Source organism: Microchirus variegatus (genome assembly GCF_963457635.1).
Source record: "Microchirus variegatus genome assembly, chromosome: 13".
NCBI classification, from domain to species: domain Eukaryota; kingdom Metazoa; phylum Chordata; class Actinopteri; order Pleuronectiformes; family Soleidae; genus Microchirus; species Microchirus variegatus.
Window position 1 is genome coordinate 11,190,124 of NC_139814.1, and position 19,463 is coordinate 11,209,586.

Below are 19,463 nucleotides of genomic sequence, written 5' to 3' on the forward strand. Positions count from 1 at the left end.
TGAAACAGAAAAAAATCCCAACTGGAAAAAAATCTGCTGTATTTGGAATATTTTCAGAGGTTTACCATGCTGTCAGACAGGCACAATATTTTATCACCATATTCTTTGTTATGATGCAGCATACAAACACTTGGTGTTCTAGTTTTCTCATGTGTTTTCCAAAGAGCCAGCACACTGAAATCTGTCTTTGTAACACAAAAAAGATTAATGCTGCTAATCAATGCCGTCATTTTTATAACAATCCCATTCAATCAATTTGCAGTTTTACCTAGAGATCATTGTCTTGGTTAAATCTTGGTTTAAATTTAGATTGGTTGGACACCCATGGAGGTCGATATAGTAGAGAGTTATGTGACAAAGCATGAAGATATTTAATGTAATCCCGACTCAGGGGTCACTGTTTCTGAAATTAGAAGGGATTAGTAACCTGGTGAAGTACATGCACCAGCAGCAGCAGAGAGCATTTACCATCGCCACAACAAAACTAGAGTTCACCACGTCATGGATGTAAATAACATGGAAATCAGCAAGCAGACAGTGTCACTGCTCAAGAACTGCATGTATAAAACTCAACTGAGCCCCATGACAAATTGTCAAAGATGTCAGGACACATTGTGTAACACCAAAACTAGTTCAGTTACGACAGCCCGGAGCCTCAGACTGTGCTGCAAGCTTCTCCTGGGAGCAAACCATTTATGACAGGGGCACTTGATAAAGTGTATCTGTCGCATGAGTGAGTGGTTAGTTTGAACAGTATTAGTTTTTCCCTTTCTTATATTTTACACAGACATAACATTGTTGATCAAAAACAAAAATATAAGACATGATTACTTAAGGTGTTTGAGGAAATAATCAGTGATGATTGTTTGGTTAAAAGCATGACAAAAACGATGGATTTTTGTAATCAACTGGTTTATTAAATGGACTGGCAACTACAACAGTAAACTAAGCAGCAGATTAAGATGAGTGGCAGCTTCCAAAAGTAACACAGAAAGCTAAACCCCAGATTTACACTTGAATACCATATCATACCCTTGGGATTAACTGCAGGTCTGAGAGGGACAATTGAAGTTATTTGGAAATAAGTGGTGTGGTGATGGGAAAGTGACCGTCTTGGACACAAGTACTTTAATTATTGTTTTCTTTTTTAAAGAGTTGTGACTTCCCTAAGGTTAATGGTTTGATAAACTGTAGCCCCATGTTGCCAATTACAGAACACTGAAGCAATGACACAGACATCCAAGTAACATTGTGACGCGGTCAAGCATTTTTAAAAAGAAACAAAACTTGAACCTTAGATATTACATAGCGCAGAAAATGACAACACCACACTTTAACCACATGATCAAGTTCAAACATATTCAACAAATGTGAATTAAACACATCTTTAAAAACATCACTACTTTGCTTCACAGCCAAAATAAAAATAAGACCACTGAAGTAAAACAGACTCATATTCCAGTTAGGAGGGGCAGAAACCAAAAAAAAAAAAAACTGACTGATCACTCTGTGGATTCTTTCTTATACAAACAAAAATAATGTGTAAGAGATTATCACGTGTTGGTATTAACAATGTCAACAATGTATTTTAAAGATTTTTGGCTGCCGACTGCAATTACTTGCTCAATGGAGACATCAGTATCAAGCAATGGCAGATTAAATTGACCTTAATTGGAAATTACAACATGAAACCGAGTTGATGGATTAGTTTGCCAAAGATATCCATCAGAAAAAATAGCTAACTACTAAATTTCCCTCTCAAAAAATGCCATTACACCACCTTGACTTCACACTACAACATTCAGGAATGTCTTTCTGCTTTTTGTAATATACACCGGAATTTACAGAGGGGATTTAAAAACGGTTCAATTAAACATGGAGGTGATTTATTCAATATATTTAGAAGCCAAGCAGGCTACATTTGGGATCCTGTGCATTTCATCACGTCATTTGGTCACCTGCAAATAAGCATTCTACGATGCAACCAAACCTGCTGCAGTAAAATATTCTCGTGAACTCGGCAGGGAAGAAAAGGCTCTGAAAGTGCAAGTCACAATCTATGAGTGAATAAATGATTTAGATGAGGCTGAGAAGCTAGATGAAACAAATGCAAGTAAAACCTTGTCATTTATGAACAAAGCTAAGAACATGGGAGGATTTTTGTTCTTTTTTTCCTGTACAATATCCATGTTTTAAAACCATCAAAATTGAGCATTTGTCAAATAAATGTAAATCTTTTTGCTTAAATGTTTTATTTTTTAAATTTATTTTCTACTATATTTTCAGTGTTTATTCCCTTTAAACTGAAAAAAAAAAAACATTTTGACACCTAACATTTAGTCTTTGTAATTATGTAATTGCACTTAGAAATAAAAAATATATATACACCAAAATCCCAATATAAATGAGCCCTAAAGTGCTCAGTTCAATTGTTTGAAATCAGATTAGCAAACTTTGTTTCTGGGATATATGATACCCCAAAAGTGACAAATGAAGATTTGCTTTTCTCTTAGTACAAACACTTAAGGTTGTTTTTTGAAATTTTCTCATTAATTAAACGGTTGAAATCTGGCATCCTGCAGATAACCATGGTGACGCTTCAATTCCAAGAGTCAAAGTTTCTTGTGTTTCTTCTGTGATTTGATGTTAAGCACTATCTGTTACAGGCTGCAGAGAGAAGAGTGGAAAAAAACATTAGAAATTAATAAAAATCTGTCAAAATATTGCATTTAAAGGATCTTTACCAATCTACAAACAGCCGTCACATTCTTTACAAACTCTACATCCATTCTGCTGTTGTTTACTGAGAATATGAACTTTTGAAATATCATAGTATCAATACGCGCTGATGTCAACAGTGCTGGTAACAGTAGTGGACAAATCCCGAGGAGAGGTCCCTGCACTGACAGAGACACAGACCTGTTCCGACTGAGTCGCCATGGAGAAAATTAAATGCTCAAAAGACTGGTTATATCGCACCAGAATTGCTCTAAGTGCAACAAAACGTTTGCTTGCAAAGGTGGAAATAAGAGCAATCTTATGAAATATGTACTTAAAGTCCATCACATTCAGATAAAAGCCTAGCTCACAGCACATAATTATACCAGGTTCCACTCCACCTCAGGAACCCACAATACATGAGTTAATAGTAACCATTAATCAGTTAAAATATTAGCTATCTGTTCATGAATTCTGATTGAAATGGTACAATGATTTAAACAGATAATAAATGTGTTATCACTTATTTATTTGATTGAGTCAGAGCAAAGCCTCCTTCAAGTGTATACATATACTGAATTATTCACAAATAAAATGAATGGCCAAACTGAATTTATGAACACACCATCCACTTTAAAAATGTGAACATTTTGGTTAAATTGTAGCAGATACACATCCTTTCAATTCTACAGTATGCTTGCTTTAACTTGCTTAAATATTTTTATAGTTTTACTTTTATAAAGAAAACTACGGAGCCCTGGAGGTGATAAATGTGGCAAAAGTGGTACATTTTAAAGGTAGAAAAAGGTACAAAATCAGTGACAACCTTGTTTTTATCTGAACGAGCCTTCCTGCATGAACAGCTTGCTGTGACATGAGCACACAGGGACACACTACGTTGTATAATGGTGGTGATTTTTGCCAATAATTAGCAAAACATTATGAAAAAGTATGTTTTTCCAAACAGGTGTTGTAGTATAATTTAGAGCTGACTAACAAAGTGCTTCGTCATTTTAAAAGGCACTACTGCTGTATTATGGTATAGATAATGGACATTTGTTTTGTTGATAGTCCCTGTGAGCTCAGCCAGCTGTTCATAGAGAACGGCTCAATAAGATGAAAACAAGGTTTGTAGCTGACAATCTACCTTAGTTTGGCTGAGTGACGTCAGCTACTGGAGCTCTATAGAGGCTCAAAGGTTTCACACAAGCCTGTGAAACATCCACTGAGCTGATAACTGATCTAAAACTCATTTCCACATAATATTGCTACTCCAGTGAAAAAGAAATGTGGTGAGTGGAGAAGATGATGCTTTAAGTCCTAACATTTTGATGATGCACAACAAAGGTGAGCAGAGTATCACCTTATCTGCCGTTAGTTGGCCTCCGGCTGGGGCATTTTCCTGGGCCTCTGGTTTTGACTCGCTCTCTGAAGAGAGAGCAACTGCCTTGGGTCCGGCCACATCATTGACCTTGGCCTCTGTGTTAGACTTATTGTTGTCTGCTTTAGAGTCAGCTTCTGCTCCTGTATCTTTCAGCCGTTTCGGAGATGCCTGCCAAATACACAACAGCCCAGAATGAAGCAACAATGAAGCGGTCTACCTAAAGCGTACACAAAGAGGCTCTGAGCTCACCTCTGTGGACTCCTCTGCTTTTCGTTTGGTTCCTCCCCTCTCGTTCTTCTCGTCGATGACCAGGGCACCTTCGTCCTCATCACTGCTGCCATCTGCATCAGCTTTCTCTGAACCAGCTGTATCCCCTGCTTCTTCTGAAGCGTTGTCCTTCTTTGATGACTTAAGGTAGAAAATTAATTTGGAGTGAAAATGAATAGAGTATAATGAAAGATAATTTTTTTTTGTTCTAAAAATTCACACACCTCGTAGTCTTCATGTGTCACAGTGGGGTTGTTCTCGATCTCCCACAGTCCCTCAGCAAAGCCTTTCCTCTTGTTCTGTTTCCCAAACTTCTCCTTATATTCATCATAGGAGAACAAATCCTTGGCACTCAGGAATGCCCTTTAGGAGGGTTAAAAAACAAAAATAATTAAGTTACATTTTATATTTACTGATTAATCTACTCAATATTTATTTTTTATTAGGTGGCAATTTGTGCTAGTTATTTTTTTGTATATTTATTTATTATTTATACTTTTCCAATAAGGAATTCAATGGCAATTGAATTGAAAAGTGCCAATAGTTACCAAAATATATTGATCGATTGACTTATATTATCGATTAATTGAAGTGACTTTAGAATCTTAAAGTGTATTTGTATACAAATGTACAATCAACTAGTAGGACTTTGACACCATGAACCAATTAAAAATACTCACGTTTCATGTGTTCCAAAAAAGAACACCCGGAGTTTGTTAGAGGTCGACTTAACTGCTCCTTCAGGTAACTCGTCAATCTGTGAATTAAAAACACAGCCTCTTAAAAGGGATGCCAATTCAATTCAAAAAACTTTATTTGTACCCAGGGAAATAATGAATCTACAAATCCTTCCAACTCTTTTAGACTATTAATTATATTCTAATACGGACGCAGTGACAAACACAGAAGATCAGGATCATAATCATAAAGAAAATATGAAATATTTGAAATTATAAAAAGACTGATCAGCAAATATACTTAAATACTAAATAATTTGGAACTTTTCCAAAATAAATTACTTAAACAGTTACTTAATTGTCAAAATCGTTGACCAATTACTTTACGTAAATGACCGATGAATCAATCTTTGAGCTCAGTGTAACTGGAGTCACACAGCCCAACAGTTATTTCAGCTTGATGAAATCTGTCTGGCTCCTGTTCAGTCCACTCTAATTTAACTACTAATGAGCCCATTGAGGGCAGTAGTCACTCTGCTTTGCTTTGAAACATCCTTGTATTGTACCATCCGGCTCCACCACTCTGCATGCATGTATTTGTGTTACAAAAGGGCACTAAAGTATAGGAAAGCACTATTACGATGACCAAGTGTGGCGTATGTTTGTCTCTGCCAGACAGGGCTTTTGGCATTTCCAGATAGGGCAACTGTGTCAGGATGGGTGGGGCACGGCCTGCAGCCAGCTGAGATGAGACAAAGCTGATAATACTGACAAAAAGGAGGGAAAGAGCCGAGACCAGTGCTTAAGGTCACTTTAATTTATGAATGATAGCAAAAATGCAGTAGTTGCCATTAAGAGGCACACTAAACACCGATGCATGTAACCCAATGCTTACTTTACAGCTGAAGGCCGAAACCCGAGGGTGGACATTTGTTTCTTGGCTTTTTCTGTTATAATTTTGGTTTAGTGCAATTCTCAAACAATTCTGGTTATTTTTTTATTCACAACTTTTATTTCAAATTAATTTAAGTCTAGGTGACACTACTAAGTAACGATTTTACCAGTTACAGGAGTGCCTTGACACTGAAGGTAACTGATCAGCCATGGTTGAGGTTTGTGCTCAATAAGTGCTTTCTATACACTAAGTCCTTTAGAATTAAGATTGAGTTGTTTTTTTTTTTAATTCGAATCAGAAAAGGCAATTGAACAGTGTGGAAAAGTGGGGCACGTTGTTGAGATACTGAAGACGTAAGCAGGTGTATTATGTGTGGGCAGCCATGTTATCAAGCACCCAGTACCCGGGCTGATTCACAAAACAGTGGCACACATGGTGACAACAGGGTTACGAATATGCCAGTTCCAGATACAATCACATTTAAAAGAAACATCAACTATCCCCTTACATTATTTTATGCATCATTTGCTACTCAAGTAAAGAAAACAGACAAAAACAACAACTAAATATTGTGAGATATAGGCCATTCTCACACCATGAGAATGAACACTACTGGTCAACTATGCTTGAAGGTGCACATCTTGGCGAATTAGGAAACACTAACCCAAATGATGACTTCTGTGTGGCGTTAGTGGACCAGGCAGACATTACGATATGAAGTTATAGCACTGTTTTAATTGGCCTGGGCCAAATAATTAAGTAATGGAACACACACGGTCACCTATCGCAGAGTGTGTGGAGGTGGGGAGACATGTTTACAGAGTAAACCACTGTTTATAGCTACACAGGCAGCCATGTGTAGCCGTAATGCAACAGCTTATTCATAAAAAAATACAACGTAGCACTTAGCCGAGTCGTAACATGGCTTCCAGTAAACAGCACAGTTTAAGTGATGTTTGCTACAGGGCGACTTCATGGCTGTGGGCGACATGACAACCTACAATACATCCTCCGACCACAACACTCTCTCGTCTACGTTTAAAGTTAGCATCAGTTAACAGGCCGCATCCAGACACCAGAGCAGCAAATTAAACTAATTCTGGCGTGAAAAGAGCATCTAGAATAAACATTCATATTCAGTGTAATAAGGAGTCTGGCTTTACGGTGAACCACGCGAAATATAACTATATAACTGTTCACAGCACGACAGAACAGGAGGTTAGCTGAGTGGTTTAGCTACACTGCGGGCTAGGCTAACTCTTGGTAGCTAGCTGCGTTTGGGCCTCTCAGGTAAACAGTGACAGGCGGGCAGACACTCAGAGTGAAGAGAAGCCTAAAACCGAAACAAGCAACATTAAATGGAGTGCTTACCCTCGCAGGCCAGTGTGGATAGCCCTTCATTTTAGCAAACACAAGATCACCAGGTTTGTATTCCTTTTGCCTGTTAGTCCTGGGCATTTTCTTGCAGAAAGTATTTCCTATTTAAAACGCAGTGGCTGTTTTAATTTATTTGCAAATGTGTTCGAATTGGAGAAGACTTGTAACAAACAAGCCAAGCGTCGTTTTGCCTGATAAAGCACGGCGCGGAGAACTGGAGCTAAGACGCAAAGGCGGGCGACTTTTTTTCGCGGCACGTTCTAACGACGTCCTAAATCAAACACCGACACTGTTTGGTCAATACGATATAATCCCGCCGTGCACTGGCTCGTCCCTCTTTGACTGTTTGGGTTTGAAATTGTAAGCCGCTTCCCTCTGCGGACGCGCCCCCAGCACCTGATGGAGTTGCACACTTAGCGCACCCTGTTGACTCCTAAAGGCAATGCCTCATGTACAACGCCAGCGTCAAAAGACCAGTCAATACATTCGCAATTACTATTTAGTTGGACAATAACTTTCCCTTTGTCCAAATGACTAATAAAATAGAACTTTTCTACAAAATTTTAGCATTCTGCGTTTAGGGTGCTTTTCTAAAAAGGTATCTAAAAAAAATAGGTGGACTAAATTAATATAGACCTAGATCTTGTTTGGTTCATACTATGTATTTGCCTTTTACAGGGACAGCTTCGGCAGCAGAACGTGCAGCAAACCACAATGACAAGAAGACAGTGACACTGTGTGCAGTACTGAAATGTCACCACAGACATGAACATTTATATACTGACAAAAACGCAGAGAGAGTCGTGTGGAGCTGATAGGCTTAATGAGCATTGTGTGAACTCATTTGACAATAGTTTGAATGTAAGAGACATTTGTTTATATTCAAATGAAACTCAAATGACCTTGGGGGCCGCCGAGCATCTTGTGTGGCCAGTAAGTGAAAAACAATTCATATGATCTTAAAATGACTGTATATCACATAATTCCTACATAATATTTCATATAATTTCAAAATAAAAGTGCCTGTGGTGATATGGGTAATAATTTAATTATTATGCAACATTAATCTACAAAAAAAAAACATGAATTTAAATTAAGCCATAGGGCCGCATATGGCCCGCAGGCCGCGAGTTTGAGACCTCTGCACAGCCATACACTCTTGAGCAAGTGGCCTTTTTAACATTAATTTTGATACACTCACGGTCCGTTGGGGGGCGGTAAGATACATATCAACTACACTTAAACAGACGAAGAAGAAGAATGCTGCGCAGAAACATGCGCAGTTGTAGCCTCTCTGAATAAATCATGAAGGCGAATGTTTTGATGGAGTCGAGGGACTAACTGGACACATTTGTTGATCTAACAACAGGAAAGTCGCTGTTTTGTGGCGTGAAAAACACCCATTGCACCAACAACCGACGTGCAGTGACAGCTGTATACTTACTAATTCAGCGAAATCGGTCGGTTTGCTAATGTCGTTCACTGCCGCGGCCTAGCTAACATTTCAGCTAGCACTGTTTTAAGTTGGGACAGTCCATAGATGCAAGGAGTTCTTTCTCACCATTCGCCTGGATTCATATTGTTATCAGTGGCTGTATTAATGAAAAGTTATCGTACCTGTTATTGACCTGCTCCTGGAGACCTCATCGAGTTAAAGTGGTCGTCCATGTTCACAAACTACTGCAGAAAAGCAATCCTCATCATCAGCAGTCATGTCTTTAGTCGCGTATGGCAGCAGTGATGAGAGTGATATCGAGGAAACTTCCCGCTCTGCTGTACCGGAGAGCAAATTCAGCTCGGGAGGACTTTTCTCACGCCTACCTGCTCCTAAAAAGACTGGAGCTGGGGGCAGAAAACACGATGGACCAGGCAAGGAGACTAAAATAAGTCATTCAACAGCGGGGGACAGCGCGTCTAATGACGACCTTCAAACATATAGAGGAGGGTTTTTGTCAAGTCTGCCGAAGCCGAAAAAGCGAACAGAACCGGTCAGGATCAGTGTGCCACAGATCCAGAGACAGGATGTGAGTCCAATTTGTTTATACCCATAATCTCTCCAGTGGTGTGTCCGTTTGTAATAAAACATCTGCGCTATTCTTGTCCTTAGTCAGACTCCGATGATGATGAACCAGCAAAGAAGAAAGTACCAACCCAGGTAAGAAAAAAATGAGTGTGAGAAAAATATTTTAATTTCTCTTTTATATTACACATGTGCATGTCGTTCCTGCCCTTGTTTTAAACACAGTTACAAAACAGAACACTTTCAGAACAAGGTTGTCTTCCCTTCAGGATTTTCAATACAGGTGCCAACCCCATCACTTGGATCATCCAGAGATCCTGTGCATTTTTCATTTGTAAATGGGAACATTTCTCTCTCTTATGTCTCTACTACTGATGATCACACTTTTTAGACTCGATTAACGAGAATAAAATAGATGAATGATTTCTAAAGTGATACGCTGGATTCACACATTATCTTTATGTCCATATCTCTTCTCATCCAGGGTGCAGGCTCAGGTCTTTCTGCCCTTCTACCAAAACCCAGAAACCTGACAGTGAGGGAGACTGCCAGGGTCCTGATTCCTCACACACTCACCAAACGGCAAGAACCCAAAGGACCTAAGCCTGGAACACCTGCTCAGGCTGTTCTCAGTTCTAGTGCATCTCCCTCTGCAATCAAAGCTGCAGCGAAATCAGCTGCTCTGCAGCTGGCTAAACAAATCGCTGCTGACGACCAAGATAACGAGGAGGACATAACCCCACAGAACTACTTCTCCTTAGGTGAAAGCTCCCCGCCCCTTCTTGCAACAGTCCCAAGCTTAGAACCTGAGCTGAAAGCCCCTGCAGAGCCTCTTTCTATCCCAGCTGCTGATGAGCCTGGTCTGTCTGATGCCCCCCTTGACTTTGGGGGCAACCAAGAGGGAGGTGGAGCATGGGGTGGTCAATCGTCTCAGTATCAACAGCCCATGACAGGCCCAGAGGCTTGCCCTCAGGTAACCATGACAGTTGCATATTATATAAAGACCCGATTTGTTACATCAGTCTTTCTGTTGAGGGTTTCCTTTAAAGAACAAGGCCAAACCAGACTGTCTTTGATAAGACTGATATAACAATGGTTTGTGGAAACAAATGACAAGTGCCCCTTTTTAGGCAATAATGCTCTAATGATAATGATCCTCAGAACTTTGTAGAGTTTGTATTGACAAGAACAGGCAGCAAATGATAGCCATGCATTTTTGTTTTCTTGGGCAGGAATATTATGATGAGTCATATTATCAAGATCCTAACCCAGAATTGTCAGAGGAGGCTGAAGAACCTGGCCAATCTGCCATGTTTGATGATGAAGCGGTAAGAAGTGCACTGCCTTTTCTCTCTAATACTTCCACGTTTATGTCTCACAACTGTGTGTTTTCTTAAACAGTTAACATTGCATCTGTCTCCTAAATATTTTCTGGTTTACTTGCTCCATATGACAAAGAAATCATTAAAAATACTTAGTTTTGTTTTATATAACCGTCAGATTAATCAATTATGAAAATAGTTTTTAGTTGCAGCCCGAGTGTCATGTTCATGATTTTTTTTCCCCCTCACATTATATTTAGTTCATGCGGCTGCAAGGGAAAAGGAACAGAGGCAAAGAGGAAGTCAAGTTCCTGGAGATCAAGGGAGATGACCAGCTGAGTGGTAACCAGCAGTGGATGACAAAGAACATGACGGAGGAGAAGCAGACCCGCCAGTCCTTCAGCAAGGTGACCTGATCTTTCTCTGTCACAATTGTTTCACAAACTCTTGTTTCTCTAACGTCTTGGTTTCTCTGGTTAAATGTATAAGCTACTACACACGTTCACATACTTACAGCATGAGCAGGAACAAAAGCTTTGTGTTGTTAACTTTTTGTCTTTACTTTACAGAAAAGAGGGGGACAGCCTACAGGACAACAGCGGCGTAAGCACCAGATAACATATCTCATTCATCAGGTCAGTGATGCTAAAGCTCAAATTATACTGTCTGCGTCTCTGCTTCTTTTCTTTTTTTACCAGATTATCTTACATGGTATACCACCACAATCAATTGATTTCTCTAGCCTAATAATTATCTGGCACAATTAACAGGAGCTACTAAACAGACGGCTACTAAAAGCTTCTGCAACCACATAATTCCTTTAGATTAGCTTTAGATTGTCTCAAAGTTAATTTGGAGCAGGATGCCAGTCAGTTTCTCTCAATATACCAAGAGTCAGCTCTAACAGTGAAACATGTCTGAACACATCATGCTTCATGTTTTAGTAAACCACAACCCTTTTGCTAACTTCATCTGTTTGCATGATTTGCTACAAAAAAAATCTAAGTATCAAAAAAAGCAGCTTGTCTTATATAGATACATTGACTATTCAGCAAATAATGTGACATGTTTTATACACACCATAAATAGTATTCTGTGTTTGAATAATCTCTCATAGTGGTGACAAGCATTTCAAATTGAATCATGATTAAACACTGGATTGTGGATTTGCCGGACGTGACATCATTTAAAAATATGAACCCTTTTTTGATAGGCCTTATTTTATAAATTGTCTTTCGACAGGCCAAGGAACGTGAGCTGGAGCTGAAGAATAACTGGGCGGAAAACAAGATAACGCGCCGGCAGACCCAGGCCAAATATGGTTTCTGATTGTCACAGTGTGGACTTGTGTAGAAAAACCTGAGATTTGCAGATTTCCCAAAAAAAGGGGAAGTATAAGTATAAACACCTTAAGACAGATTTGTCCTCTTGCTCTCCATCTTTTGTGTTGAACAGTGAATAACTGTTTGATCTGAACTGTGTTGCTCCCACATTTAAATTCTAGTTACAGCCATGAAATTCTCCTTTGGAAGTAGCTAACCGTTAATAAACAATTTCAATATTTTCTAAGATGCTGCTTAATTTACAAACTGTTCAACAGTGTTTTTGATTTACCTTTGGTCGGTCAGTGGTATATAGGGTGTAATTGTACCACAAAGTGGCCAATCATGTTTTAAATGTGTATGCTTCTTGTTCATCTGATCAGTGTATGACTCACTTTTTTGATGTTCCTATAGAATAGACTTGGCTCTCTAGCAGTCACTTATATTAGTAAGAGGATACCCCTGATGACATAGGAACTGACGTCATTAAAAAGCTGTGAAACATTACATACGTTAAGAACCATCAACTCAACTTTGCAGTATCCTGAATTGATTAATTCTTAATCAGTGCTGTCATAAGATCCTGATGTTTTATTATAGCTCATAGGGAGGAGGCTTTGAGCTCTTTATGTTGCTTCACTTTTCACGTTTCAAGATTTAGGGCAATTCTGGGGTCGAAATTAATTAAGAATACAAATCTGCTCGTGGTTTGCCTGCTTACAGTTGCCAGAATGTTTTAGGATGGCTGAATACTTCCGTCGAGGGAAAATGTTTAATTAGATGGGCAGCGCTTAAAAAGACCTTTTGTTTACCTTGTTCTTTTGTTATTCGTGCAGTTTAAATTATCAATAAACCTGATCCTATCCTGACTTGGTACCTTTCAATGCCACAGGAGTTTTTCTTAATTGTCACCTGTATCATAATGGCACAGGTGTTGCATATGGTAAAAAAAAAATAATAATAATCACAATACATTTTTTAGTTCCCTACATACTTGGAGGCAACATAACCTCTTGAAGTGCTCCTTCAATTGTATATATTACAACAGTTGTTTAATTGTACATCCTAAACCAACAGAGGGACAAAATGACATGACATTTATTCTTTGTAAGCCAGATGTAAAACATTTTAATACTTCAATAAACTGTATATGCATGTATAATGTGTATTACAGGTAAACACACTCAACTGAAAATGTGTGGATGTGTCAATTTGGAGTCATTTAATCTTTTTTTGGGCTGTCACTTGGTGGTGCTGTCGTGTCTTGTGTTGTCTGTGTACCTGAGGTTATTTCCTCAGCAGCCGAAGCTTCACCATCTTGACTCACAGAGTCTCTACCATCCTCATGCTCCGTTTCTACACTGGAAACTCCATCCACAAGAGCTTCATCTTCATCAACTGCCTCTGAAGTGCAAGCATCTGCCTGCTCTTGCTTTTGTATTTTCAACTGCCGCTGGTAACTTGCAGACTGGTCTTCATATGGCAACAGTGACATTGGGACACGAACTGTGTCTATTCCATTGATCTACAAGACAAAAATGGACAATATGAATTCTGGTTGAACAAAAGCCAGACTTCTGTTTTTTTAGCTTTCGATGGCACAAAAAGGTACTTTTCAAGTGTGATGAAAAACAAGTGAATCATGTTTACAAAAGAAAATGTTTTCTTTTTTGGCTACTATATTTTGTAGGAAGAAAAAAACATTTCTAATAGCATACATTGCAAACATATCAATAGTCAATAAGTCTATTCTAAAAGGCACTTCCAGCTTGGAGCTACATGCATGTACATGCATGCATGCAGAACAAACACTTCTTACCGTGACGTCACACCAATAGTCACCCACGTCCTTGATTGGCTCAAATGGAAGACTCAGTGCATGAAGTGGCACAACAACTCCCAGCTAAGAAACATTTAATGAAATGATTACTGAAGCACCTGTCACGTTGGGTAAATAGAGAAAGAAAGGATAACCTACAAACCTTCTTGAGAAACTGTCTACAGACGACCTCTTTAGTGAGCTGGAATTCTTCAGATGGCATTTTGTGTATGTTAAGCATGGAGCGTTTAAGGAACTCCATAGTCTGTAAAAAGAAAAAAAAAGGCAAATGTTCATCTGCAGTTTCTTCCATATTTGAAGAACTGAATAAGGTGGAAAAGCCAGGAAGTAGGGGCAGTCTTTGAAAGCTCAAAGTAGACAAACTCTCACCAGTAGTCCAGTGCGGGTTTGGATTCTATCCTCTGGCTTCCCCTCACGCAAAAGCTGTGAATAAATAGGTGACAATAAAAAATAGCTCACCTCTGCTGTGTAATATGTAGGTAAACATGCATATCAAAACAACATTATAGTGTGATACACACTCTTAACTCCTCCTCAAATATCTTTTTGTTTTCTGCTGATGGATACACTGCAAGACCCAGGGGCAGCAGCTTGTTCCGGCCAACTGATTTTTTCACAAACACAGTGTCTCCTCGCCCCCCAAGCTCTGTCAGAACACACAAATGTAATGGTGCACAGAGAAAATGAGATTACAATAATCAATGGTCCGATATATTCTTACTACACCCTCCAAAGCAGGAGGTCCATTTTTAGCCCCTAAACATTCCATTGCAAGTAAATTAGTTTGATTTCAGCTGTTAAAGACAACAATGCATTCTCACTTGGAACAGTCTCCGTTAGAATGAGCTCCATTTTCGGTGAGGGAGACTGTTTGGTGTCTTCAACCAGCTTGTAGATTCTGTGTCTTCGAGGGTGAAGCTTTGGCGATTTACCTTCTTTGGATAAGGGGACCTGCCACCATCGCTCCACCACAACTGTGTTCTGAGAAAATAAAAGGCACCCAGAAACTCAAAAGTGATTTCTACTAATCTGTACAGAACATTACATGCAGCTTTACACATAGCTCAGTGTATAAAGCACTAGTAGTGTACTGTAAAGCACTGACATTTTTACTGTACAGTTTTAAAGACATTTTGAATTAAAAGTCTCATATTAGCAAATTTTAAATCCAATTTGATAAACAATAAAACAAAAAATGTCCATAAATTCTGGACAAGACTATGTTGTGCTCATGACACCTACTACTTAAACTGTGTTGTCACCGATATCGACATCCCGTATTATTATAAAACATGTTTTGCATAAGAGCAACATTAAAGAGTGATGAATGTTTAATAGCAGAGGCTGTATTTACCTGAACAGGAGTCAGAGACAAACTCCTGCAGTTGACAGCAGTCTGCTTCAGCAGATCTTGAAGGACGCGCCGGCCTGAGCTCAACATGTTCACACACAACACCACTGAAATTCTCTTTAACTGTACTGTGTACAAACAAATCACCACGTCCACCTGCGTAAAGACGGTCCCTGCACCTTAAACACAACAGTTTATTTAAGTAAGCCTCTGTCACCGCTTGAGGAAACGCATGCTAGTTAATGCTAACATGAGTCGTTTTCAGTCATAGACGTCAAAGGACCCCACCAGCTGCAAGAGTGGTCAAAATTAATGCCTGAAATAAAGGATAATTACATTGGAAACAGTTTACAGAAAATTAAAATTGAACTATCCTGCAACGACTTGTTTCAACGTTCGTTATACTTTATTTTTTATTGGAGATTCGTTAGTTAAAGAAGATTTTAGAAATATGTGTTATCTTGATTTTATTTCGCAACTCTATCTTTTTTTTAATTACGTTTTTCCACGTATAGTTTTTAACTATATGTTTTGAAGAAATGTTCTTGAAATACACTTGTGTACCAAAGCACATGGACTGTACACTGTAGCACACGTCTAAAAAAAATATAATAATAATAATGTTGAATGCATTTTGCATTGCAAGGGCATCGCATCTTTCTCCTGGTTTTTATTCTAGTTTGTTGACATATTTACTACTCATCACTTGTGTTTCATTGTTCACACGTTAACATGTAATAAAGTTTTGTTGTTTTTGTTCCATGTATGACGTTAAGGTCTGTGGGGGCGTGGCCTGAGAGGGGGAACGAAACATGGCGGAGTACGAGGAGGAAGTGCAGCACAAGATCTGTGTCCAGAGAAGTCTGCTCGACTCTGGACTGAAGTCTACAGGCACCGGTTAGTGTCTCTCTTTATCTTCATATCTATCTATATGTGATATAAAAAAATAACCATATTTGAACCAAGTAAACAAACATAAACGACGTGGAACATATTTACAGACGAACACTAAAACAAAAACAGAGTCATACCAGGGCTGGACTTACATCTGTTCAGTCATCTGTCACTTCAACCAAAAAAATGTTTCAAAAATGATCCCATGTTCTCACATAGGTCTCCCTTCCCTTACATTACAATGGATTAAAAAGGACTAAATTAAAAATCATCCAACCAATGAAAAGGAAAGATACTCGTTTTACAATTATGACCACTCTTATTGTTGTCATTGAAGACTAGTTATGGCGTAGCTTTAATTAGGTAAGATTTTGTTAAGCAGCTGAAATGTGTATCCCTGGTCTCCCCACTGCCAGCCATGTTGTCATTATGAGGGTGTCTCTGTTGTTTTCTCAGCAGTAGGGGCAGTGCAGAGCTCTGTCAGCTGAATGTAAGAAGCCAATTGTGTCAGTACAGCCACATAAAAAAAAACATTTATGTCTTTAAAGTTTCTCTACTCTCTTCCACAGGCAACCGACAGCTGTCCGTGAGTAAAGTGGAGTTGGAGTGGAGCTCTGGTGAAGAAGAGTCCACCCACATCAAAGAGGAACAGGAGGAATCGCGCATCTGTAAGGAAGAGCCACATGTTCAAGGTCTGGAGGACAACGATATCATTGAGTTCACATTCAGTCCTGTCACTGTGAAGAAGGAAGATGATGAAGAGGAGACTGAATCTTCACAGCTTCATCAAAGGCACACTAAGGAGAACAGAAAGGACTGTCAACTAACCAGGAACTCATGTCCAGATGGACATTTAGGACCACTTAGTGAAGGCCATGCTTCTGAATTGTCTGCATTTAAAACTGAAGTCAAAGAGGAAAAAGGTGAACCTCAGTCTGGTTTAAACACCAAAAACAACCTCCTACCTGCTGTAAATGGTACGACATCTACAAACAAGAAGAAACCATTTAGTTGCTCTGAGTGTGATAAGAGATTTGACTTTAATTTCCAACTCACCAGACACATGTTAATTCACACAAGAGAGAAACCCAGCTGCTCAGTATGTTGTAAAACATTCAGGCAAAAGGCTTATCTGAAGTTACATGAGAGGACTCATACAGGAGAGAAACCATTTCATTGTGTTGCATGTGGTGAGAAATTTAGCAGCAAGAAAACTCTGAAGAGACATGTCGTAAGTCATGCTGGAGAGAAGTCATATATTTGCTCTGAATGTGGCTATAGCTTTGACCGGAAAGGAGAACTGCTGAGACACATGGTAGTTCATACTGGAGAGAAACCGTTTAAATGTGTTGAATGTGGTAAAAGATTTACCCAGAAGATAAATTTAGAGAGACATGGGAGAACTCACACTGGAGAGAAGCCCTTTAGTTGCTCACAGTGTGGCAAAAGATTTGGCCGAAAGGAAGAAGTGCAGAGACATATGTTAATTCATAAAGACGAGAAACCGTTCATCTGTTATGATTGTGGTCAGTAACCTTCTAAAGATACACATGAGAACGCAAACAGGAGAGAAACCATATAGTTGCTCCATGTGGGGTAAAAGGTTCAATCAAATAGGAGATACAGTTGTGCTCATAAGTTTACATACCATGGCAGCATTTATGATTTCTTAAGCCTTTTTCAGAGAATATGAATGATAACACAAAAACTTTTCTTGCACTTATGGTTAGTGGTTGGCTGAAGCCATTTATTGTCAAACAACTGTGTTTACTTTTTAAATCATAATCAGGACACAAACTACATAAATGACCCTGATCAAAAGTTTACGCCCCAGTTGTTAATAGCGTGTATTGACCCCTTTAACATCAATGACAGCTTGAAGTCTTTTGTGGTAGTTGTGCATCTTCTCAGATGTTAAAGCTGCCCATTCTTCCTGGCAAAAAGCCTCCATTTCCTGTAAATTCTTGGGCTGTCTTGCATGAACTGCATGTTTGAGGTCTCCCCAGAGTGGCTCAATGATATTGAGGTCAGGAGATTGAGATTGCCACTCCAGAACCTTCATTTTATTTTGCTGTAGCCAATGACAGGTCGACTTGGAGCATTGTCATGTTGGAATGTCCCAGCTGTCCCAGCGCAGATTCCAGGCTGATGAGTGGAAATTTTCCTCCAGTATTTTTTGATAACTTTCTGTTCTGCAATCATCTTGCCATCAATTCTGACCAAATTTCAGCCAACCACTAACTATTTAGTGAAAGAAAAGTGTTTGTGTTTTTTCATTCATATTCTCTGAAAAATGGCCAATAAATACAGGAGACAAACTATTTAAGACTGGCGAACTGTCCAGGGTGAACCATATGTCAGCTGAGGTAGGCACAGAACACTGTGACCCTCCAGTGGAGGTAAATGATGGATGGATGTTCTTTTTATGCCAATGTCCATGCGAGAACACAGAAGGAAAAGCTGTGGGTTATTCACAGAAAGCCTGAATGTTCCTTTCAATCATTTTCAACATGTCTGCAGGCAAATTTCTCTTAAAACAAAATTTAGTATAGCAGAGCAGAGAAGGCTGAGGAGGAATAGACCCAGAACCAGGTACTGAGATCAAAACGACATGGAGGATGATTTAAAGGAGACATGTGAGCTGTGGTTTTCAAATACATTCAAATGTGTTTTTGGCAGTGATATGAGACATTGTATTTGGGAGAAATCACCCTTTGTCATATTTATTTTTTAAATATATTCTCTGGGTGTAAAACATGTCACATGTCTTCTCCATTACAGAGTCAAAAATGTAAAAATGTGGCTTGACCTACTTGAAATGTATAGAACCAGAATGGACCGATGTGACTAGGTCAAGTCTGGCTTTCTCCCTTATCCTGAATTACTTAATTCTGCTCTTGTGAAATAGCCCTCTGAGTTGTCAGTGTTTCCATACACTACATGGAGTTGAGTCATTCAAAAACAAACTGACATCTGAAAGTGTTAAAGAAATTGTATGAATCATAACATTTAACCAAAAAAAGGTAATATAAATGACTGGCAGCTGGGAAACGAGAATAAACATATTGTAGAAACAAAACAAATACTTTGTTCCTTTTTTTTTTAATGTATGACGTTAGGGTCTGTGGGGGCGTGGCCTGAGAGGGGGGAACGAAACATGGCGGAGTACGAGGACAAAGTGCAGCGAAGTATCTGTGTCCAGAGAAGGCTGCTCGATTCTGGACTGAAGTCTACAGGCACCGGTCAGCGTCTCTATTTATCTTCATATCTATCTATATGTGATAAACAATAATACAACTGAGTATTAGGACCACATTGAGGAAAAAAAAACATTTTCACAGACTTCCAGAATTAAGTCCTAATTTACGAGAATAAAGGCGAACATTTCTGATATTA

General features: G+C 39.0%; 4 protein-coding genes across 5 annotated transcripts; 2 read left to right on the forward strand and 2 right to left on the reverse strand.

Moving 5' to 3' along the window:
* Nucleotides 1-914: 914 nt before the first annotated feature.
* Nucleotides 915-7,661, reverse strand: LOC310935814 (hepatoma-derived growth factor-like). Its single transcript, XM_083899774.1, has 6 exons — nucleotides 7,313-7,661; nucleotides 5,050-5,126; nucleotides 4,594-4,732; nucleotides 4,352-4,510; nucleotides 4,082-4,270; nucleotides 915-2,667 (listed from the first exon to the last, which is right to left on the reverse strand). Exons 1-6 carry the CDS (start codon nucleotides 7,397-7,399, stop codon nucleotides 2,647-2,649), a joined length of 672 nt encoding a protein of 223 aa, XP_083755900.1. The 5' UTR covers nucleotides 7,400-7,661; the 3' UTR covers nucleotides 915-2,646.
* A 962-nt stretch (nucleotides 7,662-8,623) lies between these two features.
* Nucleotides 8,624-13,092, forward strand: prcc (proline rich mitotic checkpoint control factor). Its single transcript, XM_083899429.1, has 7 exons — nucleotides 8,624-9,342; nucleotides 9,426-9,473; nucleotides 9,823-10,311; nucleotides 10,571-10,666; nucleotides 10,921-11,067; nucleotides 11,230-11,295; nucleotides 11,903-13,092. Exons 1-7 carry the CDS (start codon nucleotides 9,031-9,033, stop codon nucleotides 11,987-11,989), a joined length of 1,245 nt encoding a protein of 414 aa, XP_083755555.1. The 5' UTR covers nucleotides 8,624-9,030; the 3' UTR covers nucleotides 11,990-13,092.
* mrpl9 (mitochondrial ribosomal protein L9) lies at nucleotides 13,086-15,291 on the reverse strand. Its single transcript, XM_083899430.1, has 7 exons — nucleotides 15,177-15,291; nucleotides 14,644-14,803; nucleotides 14,344-14,468; nucleotides 14,192-14,245; nucleotides 13,965-14,066; nucleotides 13,802-13,885; nucleotides 13,086-13,507 (listed from the first exon to the last, which is right to left on the reverse strand). The coding sequence occupies exons 1-7, from the start codon at nucleotides 15,261-15,263 to the stop codon at nucleotides 13,205-13,207; spliced, it is 915 nt and encodes a 304-aa protein (XP_083755556.1). The 5' UTR covers nucleotides 15,264-15,291; the 3' UTR covers nucleotides 13,086-13,204.
* Nucleotides 15,292-15,978: 687 nt separating this feature from the next.
* On the forward strand, nucleotides 15,979-19,032 carry LOC310936098 (uncharacterized protein). 2 transcript variants are annotated; one of them, XR_014592998.1, is made up of 3 exons: nucleotides 15,987-16,070; nucleotides 16,527-16,557; nucleotides 16,637-19,032. XR_014592998.1 is itself a non-coding variant. In XM_083900134.1 (2 exons), the coding sequence occupies exons 1-2, from the start codon at nucleotides 15,986-15,988 to the stop codon at nucleotides 17,599-17,601; spliced, it is 1,050 nt and encodes a 349-aa protein (XP_083756260.1). In that variant the 5' UTR covers nucleotides 15,979-15,985; the 3' UTR covers nucleotides 17,602-19,032. The 2 variants fall into 2 exon arrangements, 1 of the variants encoding a protein (XP_083756260.1); XM_083900134.1 differs by lacking the exon at nucleotides 16,527-16,557 and having other exon boundaries at nucleotides 15,979-16,070.
* The last annotated feature ends 431 nt before the right edge of the window (nucleotides 19,033-19,463 follow it).